The 25,252-nt window shown below is 45.7% G+C and overlaps 3 protein-coding genes across 6 annotated transcripts; 2 read left to right on the top strand and 1 right to left on the bottom strand.

Moving 5' to 3' along the window:
- The first annotated feature begins 11,670 nt into the window (after nucleotides 1-11,670).
- LOC117844838 (uncharacterized) lies at nucleotides 11,671-15,448 on the top strand. Of its 4 annotated transcripts, XM_034725635.2 has the most exons (6): nucleotides 11,671-11,980; nucleotides 12,088-12,132; nucleotides 13,209-13,315; nucleotides 14,146-14,484; nucleotides 14,830-14,857; nucleotides 14,967-15,448. In XM_034725635.2, the coding sequence occupies exons 3-6, from the start codon at nucleotides 13,252-13,254 to the stop codon at nucleotides 15,181-15,183; spliced, it is 648 nt and encodes a 215-aa protein (XP_034581526.1). In that variant the 5' UTR covers nucleotides 11,671-11,980; nucleotides 12,088-12,132; nucleotides 13,209-13,251; the 3' UTR covers nucleotides 15,184-15,448. The 4 variants fall into 4 exon arrangements, with proteins under 4 accessions (XP_034581526.1, XP_034581527.1, XP_034581524.1 ...); XM_034725636.2 differs by lacking the exon at nucleotides 12,088-12,132 and having other exon boundaries at nucleotides 13,206-13,315; XM_034725633.2 differs by having other exon boundaries at nucleotides 11,674-11,980; nucleotides 12,088-13,315.
- On the bottom strand, nucleotides 15,419-17,020 carry LOC117844835 (uncharacterized). Its single transcript, XM_034725629.2, has 5 exons — nucleotides 16,484-17,020; nucleotides 16,288-16,374; nucleotides 16,068-16,175; nucleotides 15,765-15,974; nucleotides 15,419-15,672 (listed from the first exon to the last, which is right to left on the bottom strand). The coding sequence occupies exons 1-5, from the start codon at nucleotides 16,772-16,774 to the stop codon at nucleotides 15,511-15,513; spliced, it is 858 nt and encodes a 285-aa protein (XP_034581520.1). The 5' UTR covers nucleotides 16,775-17,020; the 3' UTR covers nucleotides 15,419-15,510.
- A 372-nt stretch (nucleotides 17,021-17,392) lies between these two features.
- On the top strand, nucleotides 17,393-24,160 carry LOC117844832 (putative nuclear RNA export factor SDE5). Its single transcript, XM_034725626.2, has 12 exons — nucleotides 17,393-18,098; nucleotides 19,673-20,340; nucleotides 20,434-20,459; nucleotides 20,608-20,682; nucleotides 21,242-21,276; nucleotides 21,383-21,618; nucleotides 22,484-22,569; nucleotides 22,699-22,755; nucleotides 23,099-23,166; nucleotides 23,387-23,493; nucleotides 23,576-23,646; nucleotides 23,857-24,160. The coding sequence occupies exons 2-12, from the start codon at nucleotides 19,713-19,715 to the stop codon at nucleotides 23,950-23,952; spliced, it is 1,485 nt and encodes a 494-aa protein (XP_034581517.1). The 5' UTR covers nucleotides 17,393-18,098; nucleotides 19,673-19,712; the 3' UTR covers nucleotides 23,953-24,160.
- The last annotated feature ends 1,092 nt before the right edge of the window (nucleotides 24,161-25,252 follow it).

The raw sequence follows: 25,252 nt of genomic DNA, 5'->3' as shown, positions 1-25,252 counted from the left end.
AAACGGGTATAGCGGAACGACGTACGACGAAGCCCTTCTTTCTTTTCATTATACAGCAAAAAATATTATTTTTGTCTGATGGGAAAAATTCATGTATTTATACAGCATATTTTTTATACAGTCATAGATATAGAGTTGTGTTTTTTGTAGTATTAGCTGGACCGAAGGATTATATTCCATTGAACTCGCATGATGCATGGTGCTTCTCTAGCGTCGTTTTTTTTCTAAGCACACAGGTTTCCATGGTAGGTAGGAAACATGCTTTCATGCTTTGATGGGAAGCACAGTCACACCCAACATAACCGCCCAGATGTATCTTGTTCATTGCTGCAACTTCACTTCGGGCTAATGCCAACACCGACTCCAATGATGATTTTCTAAGTATGTTCTCATTCCGGTACATTAAAAAAAACCTCCGTTCAGGTACATGCACTGTCCAAAATTCTAAACCAAACAATGAATAATGTAAGATACAAATGGATGCAGAGCTAAAACTTTGCAACAGACACCATCTATAGAAGTAGAACTGAAGATATACAGCTAGAGTATGCTACTTAGTTAAAGAAAGAATAGTAGCACGTAGTTTCATGACGTTGCAGAGAACAAGCACTCCATTTCAAAACCATATAGAAATAGAATGCTAGCATGTAGTTTCATAACGTAGCAGAGAAAGTGCAGATAAACACTCCGAAACCATCACACAGTCTTTCTAACTACCTCCAAAAAGTGATAGACTTCTTCACGTACTGAAATCTCATTAGTTTACGGGATCCTCATTGGCTTCGGCTCCCCCCTGAGGCTCATCGAACCCCGATTCTTCCACCTGAGTGGCTGCACCTTGCTGCGGTGTGAAGAGGGCCAGCTCCTCATCATCCGTTAGGCCCAACTTGCTGGTGTCGATCCTGACGAGAAGAAGCTCCCCGTTGTTGCCATCGGTGCCGAGTATCCCGCCCATCGTATCGAAACTGTGTACCTCCATGTAACGCTAAGGCAACCTCTAGTCAAGTGCTATAGTACCATTGACACAAGCATCCAGAACCTCTTCTGAGAACGTGCTGAAGTAGTGGATTTTCTGCCAGTGTTCTGAGATCAGCTTTGCCGGAGGAGCGTTGTTGGCGATTCTCTCATCCATCTCCCTTTCTAGAGACCCCAGCCATCTCGGCTCGCAGTAGGTTACCATCATGTTGTAAACTGCCCGCTTGAACTGGTCAGTGATGCACTGGTTATCTTCAAACTTGGCAAGCGCAAACCACATGTTTACGAGAGAGTAGTCGCCACCAGGCATAACTTCGTCACCTGAGAAAATCACAAAAGTTGCACTGGCATAGAGTAAATGTACAACATCAATATAAAGGGCTGCTCTGTTCTAAAAAAAATGCACATGGAAGCGAAGTAATGAGTTGAACTTACGCTGAGCCGTAACCACTGTTCAAACTGATGGTTGTAGCGTTGATGAAGGGTGGAAGAGCAATATCATGGTCATTGAACTGAAACCACCTGCCATTGGCTTGCACTCCAGCTTGAATCTCCTCATCTGTTAGTAGAAGCACTCGACGAAAGGTGAGGAAATACAAGTCACTATCCCTGATAAGGAGATCCACTGCCCAGTAACGTCCGAAACATGATGAGTTGAACAACCTCAGTATATGGTGGCTGGATATGCCTTGATAGGATTATGCACAGGAGTGACTACCACAACCTGCCCTTCAACCACGACAAAAAACGGAGCGCTGGCAAATGTCCATCTCTTGAGAATGCGTAGAGTCTCTCTATAACTGTCAATCTCTCCAGCAACATCACCATGGGCAATGGGAACATCCTAGCATCATATCATAAAAATAATTTGTTAAAATATGCAATGCATACTTGGAACATTATAGAAGATTGTGGAGATCTCAAGAGACTAACTTTGCCATGTATAAGGATAAGATCATGGCAAGGTATGAAGGTTCTAGAAAATTGGGGAAAATGCATAAGCCATAGTTGCCATGCTTCATGGTGAAGTATAGAATACTCTAAAACTAGATATTTTAGTATGGTAGAAATATAAGAAACTAGATAGCGATGAGGAGGATTTTAGAATTAGGATATTTTGTATGGAAGAGTGTGGAAGTTGCCATATGGCAACATCACAATGATCATGAGCACCTATAAATAGAGGTGCTCCCCTCCCTTCTAGCCATACCATGGCATAGAGTGGCATGTGAGCCATAGGTGAAGAAATGGAAAGGTTGCAATGTAGTGTAGTGGAGTCATTGTATGGTGGTCACATAAAGAGTGTAAGAGTGAGTGTTGTATCAAGTTGTGAGTAGGTGAATAAAAGATTTGAGTTCCCTTGTAGAGAGTTGGTCTCCCGTATTGGTGCCAATGCGAAGGTCTCCTCAGAGTAGTGTGAGTATAAGGTCCACAGAAGAAGTGGTGCCACACCACTTTGGTGCCACTTCTAGGGAGTCGGTATTAAAGTTTGGGCGCCGATTTCTTCACATAATTATTTGTAGTTTATGGAGAAAAGAAATCCCCATGGATATGTATCTTGTTCATTGCTGCAACTTCACTTGGGGCTAATGCCAACACCGACTCCAATGATGGTTTTTTAAGTATGTTCTCATTCCGGCACATCAAAAAAAACCTCCGTTTAGGTACATGCACTATCCAGAATTCTAAATCAAATAATGAATAATGTAAGATATAAATGGATGTAGGGCTAAAACTCTATAGCAGACACCATCTATAGAAGTAGAACTGAAGATATACAGGCAGAGTATGCTAATTAGTTAAAGACAGAATGGTAGCATGTAGTTTCATGACGTTGCAGAGAACAAGCACTCCATTCAAAAACCATATAGAGACAGAATGCTAGCATGTAGTTTCATAACGTAGCAGAGAAAGTGCTGAGAAACACTCCGAAACCATCACACAGCCTTTCTAACTACCTCCAAAAAGTGATTGGCTTCTTCACGTACTGAAATCTCATTAGTTTTCGGGGTCCTTATCGGCTTCGGCTCCCTCTTGAGGCTCATCGAACCCCGGTTCTTCCACCTGAGCGGCTGCACCTTGCTGCAGCGCGAAGAGGGCCAGCTCCTCATCATCCATTAGGCCCAACTTGCTGATGTCGATCCTGACGAGAAGAAGGTCCCCGCTGTTTCCATCGGTGCCAAGTATCCCGCCCATGGTGTCTAAACCGTGTACCTCTATGTAACGCTGAGGCAACCTCTGGTCAAGTGCTATAGTACCATTGACACAAGCATCTAGAACCTCTTCTGAGAACTTGCCGAAGTAGTGGATTTTCTGCCAGTGTTCTGAGATCCGCTCTGCCGGAGGAGCGTTGTTGGCGATTCTCTCATCCATCTCCCTTTCTAGAGACCCCATCCATCTCGGCTCGCAGTAGGTTACCATCACGTTGTAAACTGCCCGCTTGAACTGGTCAGTGATGCACTGGTTATCTTCAAACTTGGCAAGCGCAAACCACATGTTTATGAGAGAGTAGTCGCAACCAGGTATAACTTCATCACTGGAGAAAATCGCAAAAATTGCAATGGCATAGAGTAAATGTACAACATCAATATGAAGGGCTGCTCTGTTCTAAAAAAATGCACATGGAAGCAAAGTTATGAGTTGAACTTAAGTTGAGCCGTAACCACTGTTGAAACTAATGGTTGTAGCGTTGATGAAGGGTGGAAGAGCAATGTCATGGTCATTGAACCGGAACCACCTGCCATTGGCTTGCACTCCAGCTTGAATCTCCTCATCTGTTAGCAAAAGCACTTGGCGAAAGGCGAGGAAATACAAGTCACTATTCCTGATAAGGAGATCCACTGCCCAGTAACGTCCGAAACATGATGAGTTGAATAGCCTCATTATATGGTGGCTGGACATACCCTGATAGGATTATGCACAGGAGTGATTGCCACAATCTGCCCTCCAACCATGACAAAAAATAGAGGGATGGCAAATGTGCATCTCTTGAGAATGCGTAGAGTCTCTCTATGATTGTCAATCCCTCCAGCAACATCGCCATGGGCAATGGGAACATCTTAGTATCATATCATAAAAATAATTTGTTAAAATATGCAATGCATACTTGGAACATTATAGAAGATTGTGAAGATCTCAAGAGACTAACTTTGCCATGTATAAGGATAAGATCATGGCAAGATAGGAAGGTTGTAGAAAATTGGAGAAAATGCATAAGTCATAGTTGCCATGCTTCATGGTGAAGTGTAGAATACTCTAAAACTAGATATTTTAGTATGGTAGAAATATAAGAAACTAGATAGCGATGAGGAGGATTTTAGAGTTAGGATATTTTGTATGGAAGAGTGTGGAAGTTGCCATATGGCAACACCACAATGATCATGAGCAATCCTATGTACACTGATTTTATCGTATAGTGGTTGAGGTTTAAACGTAGCAATCCTATGTACAGTTGAGCCTTATCACTTGGATCGCTCACTTGGAACTCAACAGCCACAAAGCACATGCTGTGGTTTATCCTACATAGGCTCAACCCAAACCAAATAAATAATGTTGTTTTCAACTAATTAAATTGTGAAATAGCAATAGTAGGTAACAAATGTTAACTAACTCACATGTTGTATACAGGCAAAAGGTAATAGACACAAGTTTTTAGTTAGTTGCAATAATCTAATTTATTTGCATATTGAATAGAAATATTTCCTAGATGCAACAATGCTAGCCAAAAACAATCAAACTAAGGGCATTTGTCTTGCAACTACATAATTGTAGCTCTGTTGATGCTGAGAAGTTCCCTAAACAAAATAGTACTTATCAGTAACCTCGAATGAGGTACCGTTGCAGCCACTACAATGGAGCGTGCAGGTCCTGACCACCGCTGGTGCATGGAAGAAGGAGCAGCGACCCTTCCTGCGACGTGGCGGGGCATCTTGGCGCACGGCTGCCTGTGGCCGCCACGATCGTGCTCCCCTTCGAGATAGGTCTCCCCGGATCATCGAGGTGAGCAGCTAAAACAAAAAAATAAGCTAGATGTGGAGGAGGGGAACATAGGGACTCCCAACTCCATCCATGGAGACCTCCTGTTCCTAACCCAGTTGATGGAACCAGCTACATTTGGGTCATGCCCCCTAATCTACACCCGCGAGGCTACATCCGCGAGCCATCAGATCTGTGACGGAGTCAGGGTTTAGGAGGAGCGAGCTGGAGTGTTTTTTTTTTGCGATCTACTTTGCAGGTGACACAGTGACGATGTCGGCGGTGATGGTGCAATGGTTAGGTCGGCTGCAAGGCAGCGGTGAGGTCGGCCGCGACCCGCGATTGCTCCACTTCCGATCAACTCCAAACGAAGTCCCAACACCAAGTGCGTGCCAGCAATAAAGGGCGAGATGAGAGTTTTTTTTTACCACAGCCTAGCAGGGGAGCACGCGCACATCCGTAGCGGTAGAGTTCAAGACCTACTGGCGGCGCTCTTGCCGGAGACGGGGGAGAAGTTAGGGTACCATGGGGTTTTCGACGCCAGTGGCGATGACGGCTGAGTGTGAAGCCTGTTGTCTTAAATGCAGGATGGGTTAGCGTGGGGTTTGAAACGGCCAGGACATTGTTTTAAACTGATGCGCAGCGCAAGCGCCAGTCAGGCACGACTGCTTTTGCAAAAGCATGGCAGGGCTAGGCGAGGGGCGAGTGCTACCTGACAACAGGTCACAGCTGGAGAAGTTGAAAGGGTAAGGGTTCTATTCGCTTCAGCTTATAAGCCGGTTGAAAAGCTGAAACGGCTGATTTGTTGTGAGAGGAAAACACTGTTTGGTGGCTGATAAGCTGAAGCGAACAGACATGATTCAAAAACTCAAACACAGGAAAGTAAAAATAAACGTTTAGATGTAGCATAGAAAATACAAAAACGTAATAAGAGAGGGTGACACAAAGGAACCTTTTACGAGGTTCAATACTTGGTAGAATTCCTCCAAAATCTCCGTAGAACAAGCCACCCTAGTACAAATTTTATAAGATTTGTAACAACTCAATCGTTTGTTCTAAAGGGCTTCATAGAAAAGTTTCCTATAAGATTTTTATTCTCTAAAATTCCTCAAATCTTCCTTCGTTCCAAATGGGAGAGACGCTAAGTTTTGCTTTTCAAAAAATATTAAGTCTATATAACATTTAAAGATACTATAATGGTGTCTTATTAAATCTTAAATATTTTCTTAAGTAAATTGCATTTATTATACATCAACTTAACAGGCGTGTACAGATTGAATCAACAACTTGTAAATTGCTTAATTTGCTGTGACAACTTGGTAAACTTATGTAATCTTCTTGTTTTCTTTGTTTTGTAAATATCTTTTATCTTTTTAATATATGATCATCATGGGCCTTACACCCTTTCAGTTCCATAAAAAATAATTTGGCAAACTATTCATCCTAATTTCTCTTTACATGAAAATAAACTAATATACACCATTTTTCTGCTCCACCTAAACCAAGCAACAAGAACTCCTTCCGACGGATGTTAGTACCAGGGGTACCTGCATGTCAATGGCTGCAGGCCCACCAAGTAAGACTACCGGCGCGTCCACCGTATCGCTCTACCTCACCTAGATTAATCAGCGGGCCCAATTGAGGGGTTGACATCATCCGCGTCTTCCTAACCTGTCCGAGTGGATGGGCTGAGCCCAGGTGCGGGACCTATTTCCGATCCTCCTAGGCTGGCCCCTGCCTCGAGAACCTGCCACCCGTCCTTGGATGCCAGCCTCGCAGGCGCCCTGACCCCGTGAAGGGGTTCGAGCGGGGAGGGCGCGACCAAGGCCTTGGTCAGTCAAACATCCTGTTGACCCTCTGTGGCTGCCCGTACTCGGCGATGCGATGCAAACAATCAGGCCACATCTAGCCCTATGCTACACAGGACCTGACACGAGCCATACCTAGCACTATGCGGGGCGTGCGCTCCACTATTCTAACCACCCCTGGCGTTGCGCCCGCACCGCCTCGACAACAGCGGCACAACAATGGCCACGCCTCCCATGACGCAGCATAGGATCTGGACGGTGCTAAGACCGCGTGAAGAGACTACAACGGGCTTTGTTGGCACTCCTTAGCCTTACAGAATAAATCCGCAAGCGTACGGATATCGATGTAGCGTTCACCCGGGAGTATTCCAGAGTATCGATTTTCACGGGGAATGTGAGGTGCTCTAATCCTAAACTAATTTATCTAGATGGATGGTAAGGGTGACGACAAAGAGAGAGGAGATAGATAAGCAGGAGGGTAGAGAGGGTACTTGTGTAGTAACACCGACTATTCTGATGAATCAAACGGATCATAATTACACAGGCGAGTTCACTTCGGGCCTATCCCTAAGTCCTATAGTCCAGAACTAATGTGGTGGGCTACGTCGACTGGATAGGACTGTCACCATGGCGGCTACTAACTATTCCATTGAACTAGGTGCAAACCAAGGTAATCTCTAGCCTAGACACCACGTCAACACTTTCGATCACTACCTTACTCGAGCTCAGAAATAAGGCACTCACTCAAAGTAGGATAAACTACTAAGCAGCGAACGAGGAACCAGTGAACGAACGTAGGCAAGAACTCATGCTTAATTACTTATAGGAACAAGAGTTACCAAACAAGAACTGTATGATACTCAAAGTTGAGCCACATCTGCCGAGGTACAAGGTGGAAGAGGGGCCGACAGCTCCGGCTCCTCCCCTGCATTCTCACCTCACCTCTCTCCCTATTTTCTAAGTGTAGTATTAGCAGCGCTTCGCTTCTTGGATCTCCTCTTCTTGTGTGTTTGCAAATGAGGTGAGATCCTCTTATAGCTTCAATAGGTTGGTTTTGGAGGAGGGGGTACTCTTGTAGGTGAGCAGCAGAGGCGGTTTGGTTGTGGACTTGGGGTCGGCCGCCATTTGCACCATCTGAATTGCTTCCTAAGGTCGGTTGGATGCTGGACCAGGGTTGACTTCCTGTCTAGATAAGGTTTGGTGGGTTGGCCCACCTTGGGAGGGTCGGCCCTAAGGTTGGTTGAACCTCGTTTTCCACCATCTTGACACGTGCCATAGCATGGATGGCCTCCTGGAGTCGGTAAGTGTCTATCTTGGGGGTTGTATATCCGTGGCCGCCAAGGGTGGGCTCGGCTGAACCTAACTACTGGCCTTGCAGCCCTCCGATCCACTGCTCTGAGTCCTTCCTTCCCCCGCCGGCAAGCGTGTCGCCCCTTCTGGCCTCCCTCCATCGGCGAGCGCGCCGTCCCTCCCGACCTTCCTTCACCGATGAGCGCACCACCCCTCCTAGCCTCCCTCCACCACCGGTGGTTCTCCATGGCTGCTTCTTACTCCACGGGGGAGGTTCTCCATGGCTGGGCAGCGGATCTAGGCGTGGAGCTCTTGGGCCTAGGCAGTGGATGGAGAGGGGTGCCTAACCAAAATTTGATTTCAATCCCTTTTGCACATCCAAACTGGAAGTTGAATTGGAATGATTCCAAGGATTCCAAAAGTCAATGCATAGTCATCCAAACAACAGAATTTGAATTGTGGTCCAATGCAATACCATGACAGATTTGGTATTGGAACCAATTCAATGCCAAGCTCTCCAATATCAACATCCAAACGCAGCCTTACCCGATTCACTGCTGTGATGCCGTTATAAATAATGGAGGAAGGTATCCCTTTCGTTTTCACCTTTGCCATCTGCCTCTTCATCTCCTATACTATAGCCCTAATGCCACCGCCACTGTCCGACCTTGAGCACTAGCGCTGCCATCCCTCAATCCCGAGCCCCCGAGCATATGCAAAAGCAAACACTCATGACATCTAGGATGGGGAGGAAGGCATCCAGGTCCAACCCTGCCAAGGAGAAGAAGAAGAGTAGAGGCAAGAAGAAAGAACCTCAACTGCCACCGCCCAAGTATGGGCATGTCAACACTGATGCGTCGCCCAATGCTATCTATGCTTGGAAGCGCTCGACGACGATGGAAGAGGACATCCAGGCGCTCGTGGGTGCCAAGCTTCTCCAGGACAAGGACATCGTCAAGTGGAGATGTGCTCTAGGGAACACAATTCCCCTAGAGACCTACGAGAACAAATCGGTAATCTTCCCTTACTTCATCGCGCGTGGTCTTCTTAATTATTATAAGTTGGAGCTGGTGCATCTCAACCCTAACGGGATCCTCCATGTCTCAATCTTCGTCCATGTTAGTATATTTAACGATCACGAATAAATCTGCAAGTGTACGGATATACCATTGTAGCATTTCACCCCGAGAGTATTCCAGGGTATCGTATTTCCCAAAGGAAGGCGGGTATGTCAAAATAGTTTACTTTGTATATGAGTATATCATAGGATGAGTAGATACATTACACAAGATAATGATAGGATGGGTAGTGTGACACACACACAGAAGAATCATCTTAAGATAACTAAGCTAGGAAGAAAGATCTAAGAGTTAGCTTTAGGTTCATATGTATTTCCTTATATACTGCACAGATCATACAGTTAGGGGGCTCTTCTATCTGGCTTCCGGAAGCTACTAGATAGGAGGCGCGGCTTAGAGGTCCAGATCCATCTGCGGCCCGTCTTTTTGACAAATAACGCTAGTCCATCCACCGCTCCTGCTATCATCTTCCCCAGCGCGCTGCCACTCCCGCCCCCTCATCCTCCACCCCGACCAGCGGCTAGCTCGCCGCCGCGCCGCCCGCCCACCACCGACCTTCTACCCACCCTTCCTAACCCGGTCATATCTGCCCCTGCCACCAGCCACGGGCCACTGGAGATCCGACCCTGCTCAGCTGAACCATCACCAACACCGGGCCACTCCCACCGCCGAGGCGCCGACCTCCTCCTCTAGAACCGCCGGCTATTAGAAGCTCGGAAACACAGAAACCCTAACCCTAACCCTGCCGACCTCGAGATCGCCGCCGGCCGCTCTGTCCACCTTCCACCCCCTTCCCAGCTCTCACTCCTTGCCAGTGTGCGCAAGTGACAGCGACGTCGTTCCTAGTGATCGGAAGAGGAAGAAGGAGATCATGCAACCCTCCGCACGAATCTCAAACAATAGAAGCCATATAGCTTCCGGAATAGAAGACTGGTCCAGCTGCTGTGTGATGTGTTCGGCCCAGCTGTTTTGAACAGCCCATCAGGGTCCATTTTAAGTGGTTAATCTTTGCAAATTGCTAGTTAATCACTGATGTCTTGTTTAGCTACTTAGTACTTTATTACTCGATAATCTCTGTTAATTATTTATTTAGAGAATGCTCAGTCAAGTAATGGTTTAGTGGTGGTTAGCTTAATTTTCTCTTTAGTGCAAGCTTTTCAGAGACTCATCTTCCGCTATGCTTTGAGCTTTTCCAATTATTCTTAAAGTGAGCAGGTCACAAGTTGGCTTGTGTTATTTTGGCGATTAGAAGAGTGGTGTATTGGGGGTGGCAATTGGAATATAGGTCTTTGTTCTCGGAGAGAGTTTTAAAGGCTCCCATTCACCCTCCTCTGGTTGCCCGTTCTGATCCTTCATCTCCTTTTTGAGGCCATAGATGTAACAATTCTCTAGAAAAATTAAATCAAGTGTAATTAAATTCATGTAATTCGGGTTCCTAAGATTGCGCTTTGGTATATGAAATATCGCATCAGCATCTCCTTTTTTTATCATGTATCACTGTTTTGTTCAGAAGAATGCATGCAGAAGGAACAACATAACAGGCTCGCGTGATTAAGTCATTTGTTAGATTCATTGGCAGGTTAGGAATCCATTTAGCGATCCAAATAATGGTGATGGTCTGATGGAAAACCCTTACAGTGGGCGGTGTGGCCATTGTGTTTTCCACGATTGACTGCATGGAGCCGCACTTGATGGTGACTCCATTTTCGTGTCTGATGTGGTAGTACCAACCACCTACCCTATAAGCATGTACAACGAAGATAAGGTACAAGAGGCATGGCGAATATTGTAAAACGAATTTCGTTCAAAAAAATATTGTAAAACGAAAAGGTTGAACCTTTTGTTGAATCTCACTTTCGTTTCTTGAATTTAAAAAGTGAGTATGCAGGAAAATGAATGAAAAGGTAGAATAAGAAAAGGTGAATGCGCGTGATCAATTCACTATGCAGGCGTGTGCATGATTGATCTGGAGCGAAACAGGACGAACGTGAATTTTTCATTTGTACATGCCATTCATTTTTAACTTAACAGTGAGATGAATCATTAGTAGGTGAGAAGTATATGAGGTAGGTAGTGGATTAACAGTTGGATGGAGAGAAATCAGCGGTTGAGATAAGCTATATAGTTACGTGTACATGTAGTTTTGCATTTTTTCCGGACAGAACCGTTGGAGAACTTTAGGACACATACCCTACTAATGTTCTTATGTGGACCGATGTCCATGATTCCTTATCAAAGTTTAAACTCTTAATTTCATTTCTTCTTTTTCGAAGCAAAGACAGTGATTCCGGCCTCGTTGCGTGAAAAAATGAAATAAAATTAGTGCAAAAGCGCAAGTGCAAACAAAGCCGTGTTGGTCGATCATCAAAAAGGCTTAGTTAGCATGCACAACATCTAAACAAGAAGTGATCAGTGGTCAGTAGTGATATCTTCCTCACCCTTTCTGCCTTCTCGGTCCACTGACCCCACTTGGTACACCAGAAACCCGTCGATTTTCCTCACCTCCTTTGGTGCCCTGCGTTCCTCATTGTCTTTCCCGTTGCCGTGTTTGGCAGTATTTTAAGTCTGATAATTCTTCTCGTCTGTCACTGTAGCAACTATAACTGCCTAATTTGTCGCTGAAAGAAAATTTATAAATGTCTAATTAATCCTCGCCAGATATAGTAGCTATTACTGCCAATAAAAGGGAGGGGACAGGCCACATATTCAGCTTTCCTTCCTGGACTCTTCTCAAGTACTGCAGACACAAGGTTAGGTTAGAGGGTTCCGACCTTCCATCTACAAGAAGCCATCGGCGCTGCTCTGTTCTGTTTCTCCTGGCTCTTGCCATCGTCTGGTAGCTCTGGTTCAAAGGTACGATCCCTCTGAAATCATCCCTCTTCTTCATGTGGGTAATTTCTTCTCTTTGCTCCTGTTGAATCACGTCAGTTTCCCCTCTAAAATCATCTGTCTTGGATTAGGTTTCTCGGTTCTTGGCACCGTCAGCGTACTCATCTTTCTTTCCCGTCAGTTCTCGTCGAACCCTTCGTTTTCTTCTGCTGAATTCTTCAGATAGCCGCGCCGCCCCCCTCGTCGAAATTCACAAGCTTCACTGAACTCAATCTTTCCGTGCCCTTCTCTTCCACTCTTGGCCGCCAAGTTTGAAGTTCTTCAATCCCCCTCTGTTATTTGTGCAACGAATTGGGCTTTATTTTCCCTGGTATCAGGTTGCAGAATTAGTATTGTTGGATTTTTCACGATTCGATCAAAGTTGCTGCTCTTACAAGAGCTGACGTTAGATGCATGATTCGTATCTCTCTTCATAGATGAAATTAGTAGTTGAGGTCTTGAGGATGTGCAGGCTGCAGAGAATTTCCCTGAAAAACATAGGATGTGCGCTTGTGCAGCCAAGGATATGTTTTCCATGTAGCTAGATGTTTCAGCTTTACCAACCGTTGCTGAGATTAAGAAGCACACACGCAAAAAAGATGGTGGTATTAGTTCATCCCCAACAAAATAGTGTCATTTGATCCTGACCTCCTGAGTCAGGAGTCGGGAGTGGGATTAGAAAATTCGCGTCTGACTGTGACGCACGCGTTTCACTATCCTCGCCTTCCAAGAGTCGTCTCTTGTTCGGCTTCTGTTGCATCATGCCATCATGGTGGGTATGTTATGTAATTCGTTCCAGAAGGCTGCAGGGCTAAAGAAAGTAGTAGAATTTGACGATCGCAAACAAAACCAACCATGAAACGCATGGTGCTCCTCCCTATTGTCACATTGTCTATACCTTTCAAAAATTTTGTGCACTGCAATCCGAAAATAAAAAACCAGGACGTTGAGGGTGTTTTTTTTAACAGGAGCACATTATTGGATTTACATCTCTCCTGCATATCTTTGGAAAAAAGAAGAAGTAATATTGTGTGCAAACCAAAAAAAATCAATGTGATCATGCTAAACTCTGTTTGCTATGATTCCTTGAGCAACTTGTTTGCTGAATTACTTGCCCTAGCTTTCTCTCCAATTCTCATTTGACTCATCTGATGTCTTTTATGTGCCTCAATTAGTCTATCTGATGTATGCATTTGCATTGTCATCGTAGCAGGTGGTTGCCGAGAATACTGTCGGTTGGACAGTGGAATAGTAAAATGTTGGACAAAACATTGCACGGATGCCTGCTTCTTCTCGTCGTCCTCCTCGCTAACGCATCAGGTACGTGCAACGTAGCTTTCGCTCCAGTAGTCGCATCCCGTTTCTCTCTTTCTTTTTCTCATTATTGAGATTCCCAAGGTCACTGAAAATCGTCATAAAAGTAGAGTAGCTGTTGTGGTTGTGAATAGCTCTTAAGCTGAAAAATATCTACATACATGACACTCTAGAATCGCTTTGCCATCACTTTCATGCCGTAATATCAGTGAAAATCACTGATGCTCTTTGTATATTGATCCAGTACTTTGTACCCTTTTTACTTGTGCATGTCAAGTTCACTGAATCACTGTCACTTAGTTCCAAGTACATATACATCTTTACATGTATGTCAGTATGTGTGTAGGAAAATACTTCTTAGGATCTAATAGCCTAATGACATGAACACCTAAGAATTTAATTAATTAAGGACTTAATGGCACTTACTTGTAGATCAGTAGAAGCCCCTAGGCTGCTGACGTCCCCGTGCCTACTTGTGGAAGCAGGCGTGACGCTGAAGAACTCCGGATGGAGAACACCATCACGGAAGGACAGTGGTTGACGCAGATCATCTAGTCCGTGCCCATACCGAGATGATAAGCCTAATCTCGGTTCCCTTCTTATAGTACAGGCCGTCTTAGGGATCAAGCCATTAGTTGAGTTTGTTGCCCCTTAACCAGGGCAATGGGGGTGGGGTGGCTGTTAATCCCTTAGAACTCGGTCTTTTTTATTAAGCCAAGATCAATTCCAACATGTGGAGGTTGTAGTTTTGCCTGTGTTGTGATTTGTGGACTCTAGAACACAATATTGGCTCTGATGTTACGCGTCACAACGTCCTCTGCTCTCACAACATGCAGGCAGCCATGCTGAAACCACCGTGGATTCAGAGCAAGCGTTGGCGCCGGCCTTGCCAGATTCAGATGAAGGCAAGAGGCGATCCCTGGCCACGGGGGGCGGCATGTTCTGCGTGGCGAGTCAGGGCGCGGACCCGGCGGCGCTGCAGGCGGGGCTGAACTGGGCGTGCGGGCCGGGGCACGCGGACTGCACGGCCATCCAGCCGGGCGGGCCGTGCTACAAGCAGAACAACCTGCAGGCGCTGGCGTCCTACGCCTACAACGACTACTACCAGCGGAGCGCCAAGACCAGCACCACCTGCGACTTCAACGGCACCGCCACCACCACCACCACGGATCCCAGTAAGTACTACGCAGCCACGCTCTTTCCTGTATTCTGTTTCCTCTCTCTGTCGAATGTTTCTTTCAGAAGATCTTGAATAGTTGTATGTAAAATGTGTGTTTCTCTGTTGTACAAAGATTCAGTCTCCCGCCTTTCAAAAAAAAAGATTCAGTATCCGGGAAATTGGCAGTAAAATTGTGCCAGAATTCAGTTTCAGGAAACTCCATAGCACAATTGATCTCATGCAGTCTGTAGATTTTTTTCTAAAAAAGATAACTGTTCACGATATTGCAGACAAACACAAATTGTTGTTCAGTCTGAATGAGCAATGTTCACGATCTCTAACATCTGAATTCCCGTTTCAGGCTCGGGACAGTGCGTCTTCACAGGAAGGTGAGCATGTCTAGAGTACAGAATACATTCATGCCGTACATGCCATTCTCTGACAAAGTTCAGAAACGTTCATCAGCTAACACGTAGTAACACTTTTCTTCGCGTGCAGCTCCATGGCAGGAGGTGGCACTCCGACGGCGAGCGCCCCAAGCGGCCTGTCCCCGTTCACGCCGGGCACGGGTGGCTTCGGCAACGGATCGTCGTCCTTCGGCAGCCCGACCGGCGGCCTGGTCCCTTTCGATGGCGCGGAGAGCCTCTTGTCCGGCGCCCGGTGGGCGGTCTGCGTCCTGCTGCTGGCTCTGCCGCTCTTCTTCTTCTTCCTCTGACCAGCTGCGGATGTGGATTCAACTACTTGCTAGAGCGTTTACAGCTACAACGTTTTGTTCTTGGGTAGATTCGCTTGTGTGGTGGGTGTACATGCTGTCAGGATCGCGTTTGGATGTGTTGGGAGATTACATAAGCTGCTGCACAGATGGATCGTCTGTGGACTGGACTGGACTGGACCCCGTCATGTTCCCATGTATTTTGGTCTCGGATTCGTTCATGGTAGAACCCCAGATGTAAATGAATCATGTATTCATGTTGCACACAGAGATGATGACTCTACATGTACAAGGGAGGAAGGCACACCAGGCTAGGATCATCAGCGAATTCTAGCTTTCAGAGGCTTCGTCTCTGGCGGCTGATGCCGTCACGTCCAGCGTTGGCCTGGCCCTGGACGCTGCTGCTGCCTTCTCCCGGCGGAACCTCTGGAAGTCGGCGATGAGGCTCACGTCCACGTCCCGCTTCATCTTCTCCGCTAGCGTCGACAGGACCTGCATTTTCATCCGAAGCCGAAGTTTCGAGGCCTGACGAGATCGATCTAGCCTTAGAATCTGCAGACGACACGCCGATCTAATCATCTTACCGATTCGGCGACGCCGCGCAGGACGCTCTCCGGCACGAGGCGCAGGGGCGGCGGCAGGACGGCGGTGATGGAGATCTCGAGGTGGCCCCTCATCCGGCACCCGGCGCGGCGGCCGCGTAGGCTCCGGTCCGCGTACAGCGACCCGCTCACGCCGAGGTCGAAGCTCGAGGGCGCGTGGTCGCGGTCCAGCCCCCGCAGCTCCCACTCCGTCTGCACAAGGCGACATTTCGATCACCACACCACTGGCGGTCGCCGGAAGGTGCACGAAGAATTGGTAAAGCTGGGGGTCAAGCTTTTACGCACGATTCGGAGGTCGAGCCCGCCGGCGCGGTGCCGCAGCTGCATGACGACCACGGGGCGCACGGTGACGAGGAGGAACTGCAGCGGCAGCATCTGGACCCGCCACTCCCCCTGCAGAATTTCGTTCGCTGCTCAAACACTAACCAATCGATTCGGCGAACGGGCTGATGAAGAAGAAATCGACGGAGCGCGGGAGCGCGTGAGGGGTAATGGGATTACACACATCGCCGATCCGCTGGCTCCTGCTCTCGTCGGGGAACATGGCGCGGAACACGCGCGCGCGGTCCTGGAGGTACTCGTCGAAGGAGGCCTGCACGCCACACGATTTCAGAGCAGCAGCTTCAGCTCTCGTCCCCCAATCCACTTCCATGGCCGCGGATTGCAAGTGGGTAGGTAGGTAGGCAGCTTAATTAGCTTACCCCGGGGGGTTCGTGGAGGGGCGTGTTGGTGGAGATGCTCGCGCTGTAGGTCACGGCGTCCGGCGACGACGGCCGCACCTCGGCCGCGCCGGCCTTGGTCCTCGCCGCCACCACGGCGCGCCGCGGCGGCCTTCCCGCTGCCCACGCATTCGGGGCACCGGCAAATCCCGTGCTAACCAGCGCTCTGGTCGCCGTGGTGGCAGCTGGACGGCCGCTGCTGCGATTGGCGCTCGCCGCAGCCAGCGCCCACGGCTGGTGACCACGGGCGGCTGTATTTGCCACGGCGGCCATGGCCGGCCGTAGCGCACTAGCGCCCCGCCCCTAGAGCTAGCTGACACGCAACGCCGCAGTAGCAAAGCAGAGGCGAGTCACCACTGGTCACTCTCCCTCACGCCCCGTTTCAACCACGTGTGATGGGTAGCGACACGCCCCACGCTGCGCCCGGGGAACGCTGGCCTCACATGCGTTTTGGGCAGCGCAGCGTTCAACGTGTCCGAGCGACGGAAGGGAGAGCCTTGGATCGCCGATGCTGCAGCGTTTCCGGGCAGCAGATGTTCTCAAGGGCTCTGTGCGTGTGGTAGTGACGTCCCCAAACTCGACTGCAGGGTGCAGCCAAACGGTCGCATGTGCTTGTGCCTTTCCGGTCGTGCCGACGTGGACGCGTCATCTTGTACGAATTTTACGCAGGTACTTTCTCCGCTCCCAAATTACTATTTGGTTTAGTAATTTGTTTGAATTTTCTAAATACACATATCTTGATATGCACCTAAATATATATATTTATATCTAGATAGATAATAAAAGTGATGTATCTAAAAAGTCAAAACGAATAATAATTTGGGACGGAGGAGTAAGACTGCAATATAGAAAACTGCACGCCCGAAGACGACACCCTATGTCTTTTTGAAAAGTTAGCGAAATACATAAAATGGATGTACACACACCTATTAGAAGAAGCACAAACCTCTTTTATGTTGAAAGAAGATTGTTGTGATCAGTCAAGTATTTATAAGTCATGAGTTTGATAGAAGAACATTTATAAATTCAAGCGCGAAGCTATCAAAATTGGCGAGTCGTATCATATTTCCATGCATCATTATCATTTTGTCAAAGGATTGTAAAACATTTATTTTTTATTTATGAGTTTGGTGCTGGGTTTATGAGTTGAAGTAGTGAGATGCGAAAATTAAATGAGTTATATATGTTTTGGCCTTTGAACAAATGAATTTAGTTACATATGAATCAAAATTTAATGAGTCAAAGCTGTGGAACCCGTTTCAATTTAACGAATTATTCTTCCTCTCCAATTAACTGACAGCTATCACAGATTTTCACAGTACGCACAGCGGCAAGCAGGCGGGTCACGTCACGAGTTCACGACTCGCGAGTCGAAAGCATTCCCGACGCGGCGCACCGACGCCGTGGATCACATCGTTTCGCAGATCTCGACCGCCAGGCGTTAACTCACCTCCAGGTGGGCCCACCTGTTGACGCCATCTCCTTTTAAACCATCGGGCGCACAAAGCGAGCCCAACGAGCGGCCGCGCAACCGTAGGGCGGAGGCGGAGTGGCCAGCGGAGCGGCCCGCGTGCGGCGAGGATCGTCTCGAGACGCCGTAAGCCCCCCTTCCCCCCTTCCTCACTCCAGAACCTTCTAGAATGTACTCGATCCCCGCCGCCGCCTTGCTGCGTTTGGGGGCGGAGGTTGATTATGTGCGTCCTTGCTCCGCCATGGCCGGGCCCGTGGGTGGTTGGTTCAGTGTGGGGTTGGCGCTTCGTTTCTGATCGAGCGGGGGGTTTGCATTGGTGGCGAACTGGCGATCGGGCGTGTTGCTCCGCGATTCCTCCGATTTCAGTTTCCAGTGTCCTCGCTTGCACTTTAATCGTTTGTTTTGCGTGTTCATCCGTGGCAGTTCGGTTCGCCATTTGGGGTTTTGGTGTGGGTTTTCTGATTAGATGGATGCGGCGCTCTGGAGCAGGTAGCTTGTGGAATTTTTTTCTCGTTTTCTTGGTGATTTTTAGATAATTTTGCTGTCCTTTCTGGGCGATTTCTGGCAATGTCGTCTCTATGGTCCTATCTGCTTTGGTTGGGCCCTTATGTCCCAGTTCGCTTCTTACTTGCTTCAACGCTTGATCGGTTGGTCCGTTGGTCGATTTGATGTCCCAGTATCTTTCTGAAACATTGATTCGGCTCGGATCGTGCGGGAGCACTTGTGGCTGGTATGCTGTGCCTGGATCGTTTCAATTTATGGTTGACTATTCGGCCCCAATTCTGCAGGCAAATGTGTGAAGTTATGTTGCATGTCCTTTGTTGGTTATTTACCTATTGTATCCAGACACGTTATTGCCCCTGATGCTTGGATTGCTCCCCAATCAACTGCTTGGGTGGGTTTATTTGTGGTTCGGGCATGGTTAGGGCCTAGAGGAGTGGAGTAGTGAGGCAGCATCGGTTGTGCTGGAGTCTGATGATCATCTGTTTTCTAGGAAGTTACAGCTTGCTTGTACTTGAGCCATACAGAAAAGACGTGACGTCCGATTTTGCTATGGTGTTTGGATGCTTCTCTATTGTTTTCGATTTTACGTTTGGGGTTCTTTTTAGCTTGTGGCAATTGTCCTGTTAGTCCAGGAGGTAACTCATAGGCCTTTTGTTGATCCTGATCATTCTATCTTAATTTTGGTGGGATATATCTCGTAGATTATGTTTTCGTCAATATGTGAATATTTGATGAATGTGTTGAGAGGCACGATCATCATGGTATTGTTGTGAGCCTTCATGTTTTTCAGTGATGAGTAATAAGGTTATGTTGATTCTTCGAAGATTGAAAGTTGCTGTCCTGAAATCATCATTACAGGCAAATAGTTTGTTTGCAAATTATTTTCCAGCTAGCGGTTTGGGTCTATTTGATACCTTCAGTTTTGCTATTATACCTTGGAAGGACTAAGAAACAGGATGGCTTGTGAGGTCCCATTGAGACTTTATGGTTAGCATCTTTGTCCATTTACAGTGCCTTAGTATATGACTCAATTTACTGCCAAATTGGCACTTTATCCTTTATTTAAGCAATTTGACCATCTTTATTCAACATTCTCTGTAGTTTCTTTTGCTCATAGCACTAGTGCTATATGTAGTGTTTTTCCTTTTATCTATTCGTATCATGTGATGAACAATTAATATTCTTTTGTTGGGCAGGTCTTACAGTTCATAAGAGCCTTTTGGGAAGGTCCTCAATATGGATCTATCACATTTGCTAACTTCATCCAGTGACAATGAAACCAGGGCACTCAATACATTGCTTGATGTGTTCGGCTGTGCTTTTTCACTTGATGATATAGCTGATGCATATGTCAAATCAATGGGTGATGTCAACAAAGCTGGAGATATCTTAACTAACCTTCAACTTTCTTTGCCTCATAACAATGATTTCGAGCCAAGTGTCAAGACTAACCTTTCCCAGACTGATAAGGCGGTTGAAGAAAACTATATGAAGAATTCAAGCCAACCAAGAACTCTTTCCCAGATTGAGCAGGCAGTTGAAGCAAAGCATATGGAGAATTTAGCTCAAACAAGAATGCCTGAAAAGTTGCAAAAGTCTAGTGCTGCATTTGGTACTGTCTCCAGCATGTTAGGAAAAGAATCTTCCAGGGCTACAACAGCAGTGAATGGAGCATCAAAAAAAGACAAACCTCTAAAGGTTGAACTGCCAGAGTACATGCGTGATGATTTTAAGGTGAAAGCTGATGATTCCAATTCTGCCCCACGGAGAGAGACTTTGAATAACAGTGATGTTGAGGAGTTTCTGTTTTGCATGCTGGGTGAAGGATTTAAGCTTAGTATGGAAGTAATCCGTGACGTTCTAGGTTAGCATGTCTGTTATATCTGACCTGCAGTTTTCACCCATTCATTTCATTGTTCCAAGATACGTTTTGACTGTTTCTAATTTCTTTTTGCAGGTAGCTGTGGATATGACATTAAGAAGGTACCAATACATCATTGTTGTTATTATATATTTTTTGTCACTCCTCATCTTTACAAATGCAGTGAAAGGGTCTAGCATTAAGGCTTTAGGCTTTAGAATACATAATTTTATTCTTGGCCTAATAATATAGCTGTGCTTTTGTATGTAGAGCATGGAGGAATTGATTTCATCTTCTGAAAAGCATCTAGACAAAAAGGTAGAAAACAAACATAATGCGATACAAGTAAGACTTCTTCTGGCCTCTTCATCTGTAACTTCTAAACTCTGCTCCTGTAGCTTTGCAACTTGTTACTCTGCTATGCTCATCAGAATTCTCTTGAGGACTGTATGTTCTTTAAATATTTAGATGTACTATCATATTTTTTTTGGTCATTCTTTGTCCTGAACTCTGAATGTAGCCTTTTACTATTCATTTTTTGCCAGATTGGATTGCCCACCATTTCTTGTGCTGATGTTTTTTTTCAAAAAAATATATTTAATGAAGAAAAACCATTTAGTACTGATATATTTTCAATGTAGTATATGATCTTTAATACATATCTAATAGGGCTGCCCTTGCTAGCTTGACATGGTATATTTATTTGTTGTGTTGGTTAAGATCTTGTTTTGTTCCTTTTGAATAGTAGTTCTGTGCCCAGTCAACTGTTGGTCCATGTTACCATGTACCATTGCTCCTACTGTGCTAGTCTATATATGAAAGTTCCCTCTGAATGCATTTGGCATTTCTTTAATTTGTTACAGATATTTGACTAATTGTAACCCATAATGTATCCATTGTGCAGGATGTAGCAGTCGAATGCTCTGTTTCCAAGAGAAGGTGCTTAGGCTCACAGTCGACCCATAGCTCTTATTTATTGGTTTCTCCCCTCATTCCGCCATTGAGTTGATATTTATTTTGCTTTCTGTAACATTTCTCTTTGTAGCACCCAATCTTCGCAAGAGGGGATGCAGAGGTCAAAACCACAGATCTCTCCAGGAGAGTTGATAGAAGCTATCTTCACTGTACCTGGAAGATTGGAGGAGGAGCCAAAACTAAAAAGAAATGAACTGGGCACAAATCGAAGAAGAGTCTCATATCAGAAACCAATATCGAAACCTCTTGAGGACCTTTCAACATATTCTACTGATTTTCCCATGAAAGTTATCGTAGGTAGCAAAGGTATACTCAGCATACTAATGCTTTCTTTGTTTTCAGAATTCAAGTTAAGTGTGCATTTTATAAGAAGTATATTCCATATAAATCTTTGTCCAGGTGTCTTCTGCTATTTCTACATATATAATCTTTTGCACCTACATATTCAGTTAAGCCTATAACACATTTACTGTTTACACTTGAAAAAGAAAAAAAGGGAAAATCTCTAAAGTGAACAGATAAAACCAACCATAACACAACCTTTCCAGCCGCTTGACATATTATACTGATAAATAAAACCAACATCAGTATCAAGCCAGCCATATTAGTTATATGATTCCGCATTGTTGTACTGATTTTATGTGTTAGAGTTATGTTTACAAGTCCACCCACTTAAAATGTATGGTAGGAAAAAGTAAAGTTATCATTCATTTCGTACCTGTTGTTAATATTGTAAAAAAATGTTATCTGAACACTAAGTTGCTTCTAGGTGTTCTCTACAGGATTTCAGCTAAATGAATTTGATGTATTTTCCAATGACAAGGTGCAAACTGTGGGATATGTAATCTGTTTTTTTTTTCTTGGATTGAAGTCTGGTGAACCTTAGCAAATCAGATCTGTGTCCTATGGTTTCTCAAAGTGTACTAAGGATGCTTATGTTTACAGCACAAAACAGGTGTCCTGAATCAGAACAAAGAGCTTAATTGCTTTTGTGTAACATTTTGATAAGTGGGTTAAAAGTTAAAACAGCTAACATGAAATCAAGCCCCTAAATAATTTAAAGCCTGTGTTTGTACTATGTATCATAGTGAATTGTTTACCCGGTGATATCATTCTACCTTTTATGGAAAATTCTTATAACTTATTTTGAGTTCTTTGGATTTATATTTAGAACCAGCTGTGAATGAGGAGGATTACCAGAACTACCGCAGGGCTGCAAAGCAGCACTGGGATATGATGAAGCAGTACTATGAGAAGGTAAGGGGTTCCAAGATGATGTTCGATTTTTTTTCTTTGGAGAACACTGATGGCATCCATTGTTTAATTCACTTCCACTAAACATATGTGTTTATTTATCACTTGTGCTATGTTCTGCCGAAATTGCAGGCTGCTGATGCTTTTAGGGAGGGCAACCAGAAAGAAGTCGATTATCTTATACAGGAAGTAAGTGTCACACTTATTTTTTTGGGGAGAAGAGAATGGATGGAGACTACTTTCTTTGTCACTTTTGGCCAACATAGACTACATAGCAACTGCATACAACTGTTGGGGATTTTGTTGTGTGTAATGACCCGAGGTCTGAACGGTAGATGACGACAAGGGGAAGGGAGCAAGTCCCTTCTGCCCTGCTCTGGGCCTGCTTAATGCCTTTGAGCTACACTAGATTCTAATGAAAAGATTTCTCTACCTGTTAAACATAAAACATGCTAAGGTTTTATCTACCTGTCTGGTTATGATGGCTACATGATTTAAGAAAATAAATTACTTTCTTTGTTGGATATCCAAGGGCAAGCGCTGTTATCAAATGGCTCGACTGGCTGATGAGAAATCTGCTGGGGAGATTATCATGTCCAAGTAAGTATACTATTTCTTTTGCATGTTGGCTGGAATTATTGGGCTGTTTTTGTATTTTTTTTTGTGTAAGAGCTAAGTTTACTTTGGTTACATGGTTTGAAGTGACACTTGTTATTAAAGGTGGTTCGAGGTGCACCAAGTGCATTGTCCAAAATGAAATTTGCTCGTTCTGTAATATTAGAATGTGAACTTACAATAACCATATATTGCATTGCTGCAGGAAAATAGAGTCCAGAAATGAATTTTGTCTTGATTTGCGCACACAAGATCCAGCAAACGTATCTAATCTCTTGAGACTTCATCTTAAACAGTTGGCAAACATTCCATGTAAGATCAGTGCGTGGCCTTTTGAGTTTATAAATTCTCTTGTTGGAAACCATCCGATTTACTTGATGCTTCATGTTTGCAGCTTTTGATTACCTAAAAGTTATTATTGGTGTTGATGACGGCAGTTTCAAGATGGGACAAAGAAGAAGAAAGGTGTGGTTTTATCAGATTATCTGCTACATGACTATACATACTTTTGCCTTCTCCCATCTGTCTTCCACCCAATGGCAATAAACGCATTGTATGCCGGTCTTCACCTATCAAATGCCTCAATATTCTATGTTTAGCAGACTCCTGTTATAGCTCACGCAGATGCTGCTATACGTCTTCATCTGACTAGTTTGATTGTTTGAATATTGACAGGTGATGAAGTATCTGGAGAAGAATTCGATTCAGTGGACCGAAGAAGAGCCCCACTCTGGGAACATCCTCGTCGGGATTAATCAGTTGGCAAACTAAAGTGGCGTGACACAAAACTGACAGAAGACGATCATAGCTTGCTGTACATATTCGGGTGCCGTGCTGAATAGGTGTTATCTGTTCTTTTGGCGAACGAGCCATGTAAGCTGCAATGATGGCATTCTTTTTGTGCACAAATAGCAGACGTTTCAAGTTAATTGATACAGTACATCTCTAGCGACTAGAGATGAAGAGGGAACACAGGTGATGATCTGGCGGAAATAGTAGCGTAACAGTTAGATACTGAAACGCTGGTCTGACGCTCTGCATTACCAGTAGCTTCTGTGTTACTAGTGCGCATGAACAAGTTGTTGTTTGGAAAGTGGAAACCATTTCGCCCTGTTCTTTGTTGGATCAGAAGCTACGGTCGATGCTGATTTCAATTATCATCTGGAACTCTACTCCATCATGGAATCCCCACAGCTCCATTACATCTAGGTGAGCTTAGACGCCACCTTCTCAAAGGTAGACAAGTATTTGGCAGGATGGCAAGCTACTCTACTAAGTCCGGCGTGGCGCACGGTTTTGATCAACTCAGTACTAGATGGACTGCCAACCTACATCATGGGCGCCCTCCAACTACGGCGTTCTGAAACAACTGGACGCACGCCGGCGAGCCTTCTTGTGGACAGGCACTGACACGGCTTCAGGAGCTCAATGCTTGGCAGCCTGGGAGACTGCGTGTAAGCGAAAGGAAGGAGGACTGGGAATTCGCCAACTACAAGTGCAAAACTCCTGCCTCCTCCTAAAGCTGATCCATCGACTACACCATCCAAATGGGTCTGCCTGGGCTGCGTGGGCACGGGAACGAGTACACCTACACTCTCTGCAAGGTGCGGTAGAAGGCTCACACTGGCAGGCGCTGCGCGACCTGCTCCCAGCATACAGGTGTATCACCAGAGTGCAACTTGGTAATGGCCACACGACAGACTTCTGGGAGGATATCTGGGAAGGCGAGGTGTCCATGTCAAATGCGTTCCCGGCTCTTTACAGCCACGTCATCAAGCCGGGGGCAACGGTGAACGAGATAGCTGACCAAGGGCTGCTGTCCTCTCTTGCACCACGGCTGAGCTCTCAGGCCACGCGCGAACTGCAGGCCGTGGAAGAGCTTCTCGCCGACCTGGTGCTCACCGAGGAAGAGGATGTGCGCACGTCCTGCTTTGAATCCGGGGAACATCACCTACACTCCAGTCAGATCTACCGTGCCTCAGTCCACAGAACGGAGATGACTGCGATCTGTTCAAATTCGTCTGGCGCAGCCATGCCACACCCCGCGTCAAGTTCTTTGGTTGGCTCATGG

The sequence above is a fragment of the Setaria viridis genome, chromosome 2 (genome assembly GCF_005286985.2).
Source record: "Setaria viridis chromosome 2, Setaria_viridis_v4.0, whole genome shotgun sequence".
Classification (NCBI taxonomy): Eukaryota; Viridiplantae; Streptophyta; class Magnoliopsida; order Poales; family Poaceae; genus Setaria; species Setaria viridis.
The sequence above is the reverse complement of the archived record's forward strand: the minus strand, read 5'-3'. Positions and strand labels throughout refer to the sequence as shown.

Excerpts from the sequence above, each read along its gene's own strand:
- LOC117844835 (XM_034725629.2), bottom strand. The coding sequence starts at position 16,774 with ATGGCCGCCGTGGCAAATACAGCCGCCCGTGGTCACCAGCCGTGGGCG. Across the intron at positions 16,375-16,483 it reads CCCTCCACGAACCCCCCGGG|GCCTCCTTCGACGAGTACCT; the intron begins GTAAGCTAATTA and ends TGTGGCGTGCAG. Across the intron at positions 16,176-16,287 it reads GGAGCCAGCGGATCGGCGAT|GGGGAGTGGCGGGTCCAGAT; the intron begins GTGTGTAATCCC and ends GAAATTCTGCAG.
- LOC117844838 (XM_034725633.2), top strand. The coding sequence starts at position 13,183 with ATGCATTTGCATTGTCATCGTAGCAGGTGGTTGCCGAGAATACTGTCG. Across the intron at positions 13,316-14,145 it reads CCTCCTCGCTAACGCATCAG|GCAGCCATGCTGAAACCACC; the intron begins GTACGTGCAACG and ends CACAACATGCAG. Across the intron at positions 14,858-14,966 it reads CAGTGCGTCTTCACAGGAAG|CTCCATGGCAGGAGGTGGCA; the intron begins GTGAGCATGTCT and ends CTTCGCGTGCAG.
- LOC117844832 (XM_034725626.2), top strand. The coding sequence starts at position 19,713 with ATGGATCTATCACATTTGCTAACTTCATCCAGTGACAATGAAACCAGG. Across the intron at positions 20,341-20,433 it reads AGTAATCCGTGACGTTCTAG|GTAGCTGTGGATATGACATT; the intron begins GTTAGCATGTCT and ends TTCTTTTTGCAG. Across the intron at positions 20,683-21,241 it reads ACAAACATAATGCGATACAA|GATGTAGCAGTCGAATGCTC; the intron begins GTAAGACTTCTT and ends TCCATTGTGCAG.